This window comes from Panthera tigris, chromosome X (genome assembly GCF_018350195.1).
Source record: "Panthera tigris isolate Pti1 chromosome X, P.tigris_Pti1_mat1.1, whole genome shotgun sequence".
NCBI lineage: Eukaryota > Metazoa > Chordata > Mammalia > Carnivora > Felidae > Panthera > Panthera tigris.
This window is the reverse complement of record NC_056677.1, coordinates 65,363,316-65,374,077: the sequence shown is the minus strand read 5'-3', so window position 1 is coordinate 65,374,077 and position 10,762 is coordinate 65,363,316. Positions and strand designations below refer to the sequence as shown.

General features: G+C 35.5%; 1 protein-coding gene across 1 annotated transcript in view; it reads left to right on the top strand.

The window, feature by feature from the left end:
* Window positions 1-368: 368 nt before the first annotated feature.
* LOC122235355 (charged multivesicular body protein 1b-2-like) overlaps window positions 369-10,762 on the top strand; it is a gene marked incomplete at its 5' end in the record, with an annotated part of 29,020 nt that continues 18,626 nt past the window's right edge. The window contains 4 exons of the mRNA XM_042974409.1: window positions 369-467; window positions 7,923-8,069; window positions 8,438-8,506; window positions 8,585-8,673. Of these exons, the coding sequence (XP_042830343.1) occupies window positions 369-467; window positions 7,923-8,069; window positions 8,438-8,506; window positions 8,585-8,673 (404 nt within the window). The remainder of the gene's footprint in view (window positions 468-7,922; window positions 8,070-8,437; window positions 8,507-8,584; window positions 8,674-10,762) is intronic.

Sequence of the window (10,762 nt, the reverse complement as noted above, 5' to 3'; positions counted from 1 at the left end):
TGAGAGTATGTTTCGGCAACAACATAATAATGCCACCATAGAGGTGATGGTGTACCTTCTCAGTTTATCATTTCAGAAGATAAATAATGTTGAAATATCTTATTACTAGTGATGTTATCCTTGGAAAGGTGGTGTCTGACAGGTTTCTCTACCATAAAGTTGCTATTATATCTTTCTTGCCATTTCATTAAGTTTTTTAATAGAAAACAAATGTGAAAGACATAAAAATTATTCAGTTTCTGCACTTTGTAATTAGTTGGTTTAAATAACATAATTTTATCTGATAATTTTTATGATTTTAATATCTTGTTTGCAGGTAGTTAGGCTGGGAAATCAACTTTTTTGAATAGCCTTAATATGTATTATCAAAACATCTATTTAACTTGAAGTTTGCTGCAAAAGAACTTAATAGGAATGCCAAGAAATGTGATAAAGAAGGAAAGACTGAAAAGACCAAGATTAAAAAGGCAAGTCATTTTTATATTTTTCCTTTTTTTAAACTCATGAAGTGGTCACAGTCATGTGAGAGTACTTGAATCATTTTATTTTATATTGAGGAAAGATTACCAGCCTTAGCATTCTAAACCAAATTCTATTTACGTGATTATTTACTATCCAACAGAAAGAAATAAAAAGGAACCATTATTATTTATATGTGCAAGTATGCCTCACAAGACAGAGTGTAACTGTTCAGTTACCTATAGCTGAAGACTATCCTTTGGTTTGTAGCCAAAACTACTCTTACTGAGAAGTATAAAGCCTATATGCAAGAATAATCTTTATATAGCATTAATGCTAAATAGCTAAAATAGCATTAATTTATATAGCAAGAATAATCTTTACATAGCATTAATGTATATTTTGGTTTATGTATTGTGTATTTGCTAGGAAAATTTATAGTACTCAGCATATAGTCGTACTCATGGCTGTGATGTATTACCCTAAAAGGATACAAGCCGAAATCAATAAAGGGAAAAAGCATATGGGGCAAAGTCTGGAGGAATCTGGGCTCAAGCTTTCAAGAATTCTCTCTAGTGGAGTCACACAGGACAAGTTTAATTCTTCTATCAACAAAGTGTGACAACATGTGTGTAATTTTCTCTGCCAGGAAGGAGAGTTTTCCTGTGCCTAGAAGTCTAACACCTTTTTTTTAAATTTTTAACGTTTATTTATTATTGAGAGACAGCGAATGAGCAGGGAAGGGGCAGAGAGAGAGGGAGACACAGAATCTGAAGCAGGCTCCAGGCTCTGAGCTGCCAGCACAGAGCCCATCATGGGGCTTGAACTCACAAACCGCCGCACAAACCGCGAGATCATGACCTAAGCCAAAGTTGGACGCTTAACCGACTGAGCCACCCAGGCACCCCTAGAAGTCTAACACTTTTATTAGTAGTCATGGAGGCATTCTCTGCCTAGCACACACCAAAATTTTAGTTTCCCAAAAGGATATCCAGTGTTTGACATAAACCACACTGTATGTACAGTTTAGATAGAGCAAGCCACTCTTAACCGTTCTGGGAATGATGTGAACCCACCTCAAATCCAAGTTCTTAGGTGCCAGCCAAGTGCCAAACTTGCAATTAGACCTGTCCAAGGATAGCATTTTCAGGTTTTCTATGTTAACTCTTTTATGCACATGTGTATTTATATATTTTAAAATATTTAAATGCCTTAGACATTTATTTTTAATTTTTTTAACTTTATTTTTTTATTTTATTTTAAGAGGGAGAGTGAGAGAATATAAGCAGAGGAGGGCAAGAGAGAGAATCCTAAGCAGGCTCCGCTTTGACAGAGTGGATCCCAATGTGGGGCTCGAACTCATGAACTCTGAGATCATGACCTTAGCCAAAACCAAGAGTCAGATGCTTAACTGACTGAGCCACCCAGGCACCCCATTGTTTTAGATATTTAGATCTTTAGTAATAGCATATATTCAAGCCATAAATTGAGTCACTTTATGTATTTTTTATACTCTTTTTAAAAAATGTTTATTATCTTAGAGAGAGAGAGAGAGAGGCAGGCAGGAGCAGAGAGAGAGGGAGACACAGAATCTGAAGTAGACTCTAGGCTACAAAATGTCAGCAGAGAGCCTAATGCAAGACTTGAACCCACCGAGTGTGAGATCATGACCTGAGCTGAAGTCAGACACTTAACCGACTGAGCTATCCGGGTACCTATTTATACTATTAATAGAGACAACTTTTAAGGGAAGAAAACTGTCAGAAAAGAAGATGGAAGTAGTTAAGCTGAGTTAGAAGAAAAAGTAAATTTAAAATTGACATATTAGTATTATCCTTTTCTAAAAACATAAGCCCAACAACTACAGGAAAAAGAAAGCATGTCTCTGGAGGCAAGGGAAATAAAAGCAAAAATGAACTTTTGGGACCTCATTAAGATAAAAAGCTTCTGCACAGCAAAGGAAATAATCAACAAAACTGAAAGGTAACCGACGGAAGGGGAGAAGATATTTGAAAATGACATATCTGATAAAGGGTTAGTATCCAAAATCTACAAAGAACTTATGAAGCTCCATAACCCAAAAAATAAATAATCCAGTGAAGAAATGGGCAGGAGATATGAATAGATGCTTTTCCAAAGAAGACATCCAGATGGCTAACAAACACATGAAAAGATTATCAATATCACTCATCATCAGAGAAATACAAATCAAAATCAGAAGGAGGTACCACCTCACACCTGTCAGAATGGCTAAAATTAACTCAGGAAACAAGATATACTGGCGAGGATGTGGAGAAAGGGGAACACTTTTACACTGTTGGTGGGAATGTAAACTGGTGCAGCCACCCTGGAAAACAGTATGGAGGTTCCTCAAAAAAATTTAAAAAGCTACCCCATGACCCAGCAATTGCACTAGGAATTTATCTAAAGGATACAGGAGTGCTGATTTGAAGGGGCACATGCACCCCAATGTTTATAGCTGCACTATTGACAATAGCCACAGTATGGAAAGAGCCCAAATGTCCATCGACTGATGAATGGATAAAGAAGATGTGGTATGTATATATACAATGGAATATTACTCGGTGATGAAAAAGAATGAAATCTTGCCATTTGCAACAATATGGATGGAACTAAAGGGTATTATTATGCTAAGTGAAATAAGTCAGAGAAAAATAAATATCCTATGATTTCACTTGTGTGTGGAATTTAAGAAACAAAACAGATGTATATAGGGGAAGGGAAGAAAAAATAAGATAAACACCGAGGGAGGAAAACCATAAAAGACTCTTTGTTTTTAAGTGTTTGTTTATTTTTAGAGAAAGAGCAAGAGAGCACATGTGGGGGAGGGTCAGACAGGGAGACAGAAACCAAGCGGGATCTGAGTTTTCAGTTCAGAACCTGACATGGGACTTGAACTCACGAACTGTGAGTTCATGACCTGAGCCGAAATCAAGAGTCAGATGCTTAACTGAGCCACCCAGGTGTCCCAAGAGACTCTTAAGTACAGAGAACAAACTGAGGGTTGCTGGAGGGGAGGTGGTTGGGGTAATGGGCTAAATGGGTGATGGGCATTAAGGAGGCCACTTGTTGGGATAACCACTGGGTGTTATATGTAAGTGATGAATCACTAAATTCTACTCCTGAAGCCAATACTATACTGTATGTTAACTAACTTGAACTTAAATGAATAAATAATTAATTTAAAAAATGAAAGCATGAAAAGAAATTTAGTTTGATATTTTTGTATATTGAGAACAAAAATGAGTTTTGAAGTTCCAGATCTCACACAAACACAGCAGTATTAAGATATGCAAATTCACAACAAAGTCCAGGACCAACTGTTTTCACTGCTGAATTATGCCAAACATTTAAGAAACAATCCCAATCCGTCTCAAATTCTTCCAAAGAATAAAAGAAGCGGGAACACTTCAGACTCATTTTACAAAGCCAGCATTACCGTGATACCAAAACCAGACAAGGAAACTATAAGAAAAGAAAATTACAGGCCAATCTCTCTGATGAACATAGATGCAAAAATCCTCAACAAAATATTAAAACACCACATTTCATAATACATGAAACATTTTTTTTTAATTTTAGAGAGCATAAACAAGGGAGAGGGTCAGAGGGAGAGTGAGAGAGAACCTTAAGCAGGCTCCACACTCCACGCAGAGCCCAACACGAGGCTTGATCCCACAACCCTTGGATCATGACCTGAGCTGAAATCAAGAGTAAAATGGTCAACTGACTGAGCCACCCAGGTGCCCCAAGGATCCTGTGCCCATTTTTAAATGAGATTTTTTCTGTTTCTTATTCAGTTGCATGAGTTCTTTATAAATTTGGATATTAAAACCTTACCAGATACACAATTTGCAAATATTTTCTCCCATTCTATAGGTTGCCTTTTCATTTTGTTAATGTTTCCTTTGCTGTGAAAAACTTTTTAGTTTGATGTAGTTACACTCATTTATTTTTGCTTTTCTTGCCTTTGGCTTTAGTGTCAAATCCAAAAAATTAATACCAAGACCAATGTCAAGGAGCGTATTGCCTATGCTTTCTTATGTTCAAGTCTTCAATCCATTTTGACATTTGTTGTGTATGGTGTGGCAGCAATCCAATCTCATTCTTTTGCATGTGAATGTCCAGTTTTTCCAGTACTATTTATTAAAGAGATTGTCCTTTCCTCATTGTATATTTTTGGGTCCTTTGTCATAAATTAATTTACTATATGTGCATGGATTTATTTCTGATCTCCTTATTCTGTTCCATTGATTTATATGTCTGTTTGTATACCAGTACCAAATTTCTGATTACTACAGCTTGGTAGTATAGTTTGAAATCAAGAAGCATGATGTCTCTATCTTAGTTCTTCTTTTTCAAGTTTGCTCTGGCTATTTGGGGTCTTTTGTGTTTTCATATGAATTTCAGGATTGTTTGTTCTGGTTAAAATGCCAATGGAATTATGATAGGGATTGCACCAAATATATAAATTGCTTTGAGTCATATGTACGTTTAAAAATATTATTCCAATCCATAAGCGTGGAATATCTTTCCCTTAATTTGTGTCTCTTTCAATTTAACAATGTCTTATAGCTGTCAGTATACAGGTCTTGAACTTCCTTGGTTAAATGTATTCTTAGGTATTTTATTATTTTTGATGCAACTGTAAATGGGAATGTTTTCTTCATTTCTTTTCCTAATAGTTCATTAGAAGTATGTGAAAACACAATTTTTGTATGTTGGTTTTTATCCTACAAATTTACTGAATTCATTTATTCTAACAGGTTTTTGGTGGCATCTTTAAGGTTTTCTCTATGTAACATCATGCCACCTACAAATAGAGACAGTTTTACTTCTTCCTTTCTGATTTCAATGCCTTTCATTTCTTTGTCTTGCCTCATTGATCTGGGTAGGACTTGCCACAGTATGTTGAATAGAAGTGATGATAGTGGGCATCCTTGTCTTGTTCCTGAACTTAGAGGAAAAGCTTTCAACTTTTCACCATTGAGGGTGATGTTTGCTGTGGGTTTTTCATACGTGGCATTCATTACATTGAGGTATAGTGTTTCTGTATCTACTTTGTTGAGAATTGTTATAAATGGATGCTGAATTCTGTCAAATTCCAATTTCATGTCTATTGAGATATTATGATTTTTAGACTTCATTTGGTTAATATGTTGTGTCATATTATTTGATTTGTGTGTTGAACCATTGTTGCATCCCTGGACTAAATCCCATTTGATCATAGTGTATTATCCTTATAATGTATTGTTTATGGGCACCTTTCTTGACTTATTTCACTTGGCATAATGCCCTCAAAGTACACCATGATCCCAGGACTGTGGGATCAAGCCCTGTGTTGGGCTCTGCAAGGAGCATGGTGCCTGCTTGAGATTCTCTCTCTCTCTCTGTGTCTCTCTCTGTCTCTCTCTCTCTCTCTCTCTCTCCCTCTCTCCCTCTCTCCCTCTCTCTCTCCCCCTTTGTCCCTCTCCCCTGCTTGTACTCTCTGTCTAAAAAAAATTAAGGGGCGCCTGGGTGGCTCAGTCGGTTGAGCGTCCGACTTCAGCTCAGGTCACGATCTCGCAGTCCGTGAGTTCGAGCCCCGCGTCGGGCTCTGGGCTGATGGCTCAGAGCCTGGAGCCTGCTTCTGATTCTGTGTCTCCCTCTCTCTCTGACCCTCCCCCGTTCATGCTCTGTCTCTGTCTCAAAAATAAATAAACTTAAAAAAAAATTTAAAAAAAATTTAAAAAAATTAAAAAATTAAAAATTAAAAAAATTAAAAAATGGGCACAGGATCCAAATAGAAATTTTTTTTCCAAAGAACATATACAGATGTCCAAGAGACACATGAAAAGGTTCTCAGCATCACTCATCATCATGGAAATACAAATAAAAACCACAGTAAATTATCAAGTCACACCTATTAGAATGACTATTATCAAAAAGACAAGAAGAAAACAGGTGTAGGAAAGGATGTGGAGAAAAGTGAAACCTGTACAATGTTGGTAGAAATGTAAATTGGTGCAGCCACTGTTGAAAACAAAATGGAGTTTCCTTAAGTAATTAAAAAAAAACCCCTGCCATATGACCCAGGAATTCTACTTCTGGGTATTTATCCAAAGGAAATAAAACCACTAAGTCAAAAAGATATCTTTACCCTAATGTTCATTGCAGCATTATTTACAATAGCCAAGACATGAAAACAACCTGTGCCCATTGATGGATGAATGGGAAAAGAAAATGTAGAATGCATGTACAATGGAATCTTATTCAGCCACAAAGAAAGAAGGAAGTCCTGCCATTTTCCACAACATGGATGTACTTTGAGGTCATTAAAACTTAGCAGTGAAATAAGTCAGAGAAAAGCAAATACTATATAATCTCACTTATGTTTATGTGGAATCTTAAAAAAAAAAATGCTCATAGATACAGAGAACAGATTGGTGATTGCCAGAGGTGGGATGTTGGGAGGGAGGTAGGCAAAATGGGGAAGGTGGTGAAAAGGTACAAAATTTTGGTTATAAAATAAGTCCTAGGGATGTAATGCACACCATGGTGCCTATAGTTAATAATACTGTATTGTATATTTGAAAGTTCTTAAGAGAGTAGATCTTACATGTTCTCATTGCAAGAAAAAAATGTGTAGCTGTGTGGTTATGGATGTTAACTAGTAAAAAAAAAAAACTTGGAAAGTGTGTGAGATTGCATATAATAGTATATTTATCACATTGGTGTTTATATTATTGAAGAATTAGAAACAAACTAAATACCCAGCAATCATGGATATTAACTGATCCGTGTTCTCAAACTTCGGTCACTTCTGTATCTTCTCTGTTTTGCTCTATTGGAAGACCACGTGAACTATTTCATATTTTTCTATAAATTTACATTTAACTTTATCCCTGGCCAAAGCTATTATAGCAAGAAAAGTGTGAATCCATAAGTAAAATGAAGATACTTATGTGTGTGTTACATCTAAAATCATTTTATGTACTATGAAGAGCATAGGAAAGCCCTGGTTAATGGTACATACAACACAGCATTCAGAAATGATGATGCAGTTATGTATTTAATGAATTAAGCTGTTTTTATTTTTCAAAATACTGGGTGAAAACACAGTATACACATGTACTTTTGTAGTAAACTTATATTGTAATATATTATTTACTTGGAATACTATATGCTATAATAATGGTGGCTCAATTATGTAATTATGGGCAAATTTTTAAACTTCATTCTAATTTCCTAACATATTAATCATGTTTTCTAATTATAATTTAAAAAATAAAGTATAAATTATTTTATTTCTTAAAAAATAATTATAAAAGTTCTTAAATACTGTTAAAAATAGGTTAATTGGGGAAACTTTTTAAAATGGCTGTACTTTCTCCCTTTCTTTGCCAATATTTACTCTTGCTCTTTGCCTTTGCCACTATTTAATTTTGCTCTGTTTAAAACAGGCCATTCAGAGAGGCAATATAGAAGTTGCAAGAATACATGCTGAAGATGCAATCCTCCAGAGGAACCAAGCAATTAATTTTTTGAGAATGAGTGCTAGAGTTGATGCTGTGGCAGCCAGAGTTCAAATTGCAGTAACAATGGGCAAGGTAAGGCTTAATATTTGTAAATAATAGGAACTATTGATTTACGTTCAATGTGTATTTTGAATTGTCAGATAGCTACATCTATTAGTGCTGATAAAGGCCTTCATGGTCAGGAGAGACATAGTCAAAGTGGTTAGTGCAGAAAATGATTTTGAAAGTGGCTTTTAAAAACTAAGGTCTAATTAATTGTCTTCCAATGAAGAGTCAATAAAAGATGGTCAGTGCCAGACAAGAAATACATATTGTATTTTTACTGTTAAGGAAAGGGTAGACAAATTTCATAAGTTGATCTGTAAGTAATATATTTAAAAGACTGAATAAATTTTGAGACCACTTATAGGATGCTCAATCTTTTTTTACACTCCCAATAGGTAACTAAGTCTATGGCAGGTGTAATCAAGTCTACTGATGCTACATTGAGGAGTATGAATCTTGAAAAGGTAAAAAAAAAATCATTTGATGTTAAGATAGCATCTTTTCAGTGTAAGTTTTTCTTATGACCATATTTCTATTTACAGATTTCTGCCCTGATGGACAAATTTGAACACCAGTTTGAAACACTTTATGTTCAAACACAACAAATGGAAGACACAATGAGTAGCAACAGGTAAGAAGACTTTCTCTACTTCGGATAACTTTTTAAAATAACCCAACATAAAAATATAAAGGCTTTTGAGCCTAAATCATCTCCAGAATGTGCGCTAAACATAGTGTCTCCCCAAAATGTAAGTAAGAAAAGTACGCTCTGCTCCAGATTCCTGAGGACATGTTGGAAGATGACATCCCTTATCCTGTTTTGAAATTCTAAGAATTATACTAGATCAGATGTCTCAAAAGTATAGGACTTGGTTCTACCTTGCTTCCAGTGGTATTTTTTGGTGAAGGCATTGCATTAGAGGCTCATTGAGGTTAGTGGGTATTAGGTATTATCCTAATCCTCAGCTAATTAATCTCATTGCAAATACTCTTCTGCTTCCTTATGTACTTTTTTGGAGTGTTATTTATGCACAAGTCACAGGTGACCAAATAATAAATTGCAAGATCAATTATTTGTCATAAAGCCAAGATATTTTCAAAACCTGCAACTTAGAGATCTGCTACAAAAAAATTAAAATTTGAAACTAGTTTCCATGTGACATGAGCAAGCAACAAAGTTTTGTGAAATTTAAATATCCATATAGAAAATTTCTTTCATTATCCCTTTTTTTTTGATCCCAGAATCTATCACATAGTCAATCAAACGAACAAAGAACTTGTTACCATTACTTCGTTTGCTAACATGGAAACAATATTAAAAATCTAGTAAATTTAGGGGCACCTGGGTGGCTCAGTCGGTTAAGCATTCGACTTCGGCTCAGGGCATGATCTCGAGGTCCATGAGTTCAAGTCCCACATCGGGCTCTGTGCATACAGCTCGGAGCCTGGAGCCTGCTTCAGATTTGTATCTCCCTCTCTCTCTGCCCCTCCCACGCTCATGTTCTGTCTGTCAAAAATAAGTAAACATAAAAAAAAATTTTTTTAAATATTGTAAATTTACAAGACAGATTAGGAAGAAAACAACCAACCATCCATCAAAATTTTATTCTATATAACTCTTTTCACAGAGGTAAATAATAAGAGAACATGCCTATATTTAGGTTGTAGAGTTAAGAAAAAGAAAGAATTCATGTGTATATGTTATAGGGAGTATATATTTAGACATTTTATATCTCCTCTAAAGCCTTGTTCCCCCAAGTGTGGTTCAAGAATTAGGAACATCTGTATCATCTGGGACCTCTTTAGGAATGTAGAAATTCAGACCCTATCCACAGATGTATTGAATCAGAATTAGTTTAACAAGATTCTCAGTGATTTTTATGCACCAAGTTTTGGAAGCACTGTCCTAGAGTTTCTGATTCTTATTCAAGTTCCTTGAGTTGATCTGCAGATGATTTTATGATCAGTCAAGTTTAGGAAACACAAGTGAGTTGGAAAAATGACTTGGAAGTCAGGACCCTTGGATTTCTGATCCCTATTCTACCACTAATTAACTTTGGGACCTTAAGATAGATACTCAGTACCTTGGGCTTCAGTTTCCTTAGCTATAAAATGTAGGGGTTGGATATGATGATATATAAATGCCTTTTAGCTCTAAAAAATCTTGAGATTCATTCACCCAACATTTGCTAAGCACCTTCACCTGCTTCAGGTACTGTGCTAGGTACTGGGGACATTCAAATATATACAAAACATTCTTCATAAAAACTCAACCAAAACTTACAAAAGAAATAGAGGTATGATGGAACACACTTAGTTGCCCAAATTCTCATACCATGCTAATGAGTAGTTACAATTTAAATTGGCATAACCACTTTGGAAAGCAATTTGGTAATATCTACAGTCTGCTCTTGACATAGCAGAGTGATCCTATTAAAACAGGTCAGATCATGTCATTCTTATGCTCAAAACCTTCCCGTTGCTCCACATCTGATTCAAATTAAAAGCCAAATTCCTTGCAATGGCCTATAATACCCTATGGGATCTGCCTCACCCCCTTTTTCTGACCTTAACTTCTACTGGATCTACCTCACCCCCTTTTTCTGAACTTATCTTCTATTACTGCTTATTACTCTGCTTAAGGACTTGGCTTCCTTGTTATTTCCCAAACACACCAGGTACATTTTTGTCTAAAATACATTACATGTGCCAGTCTGAAT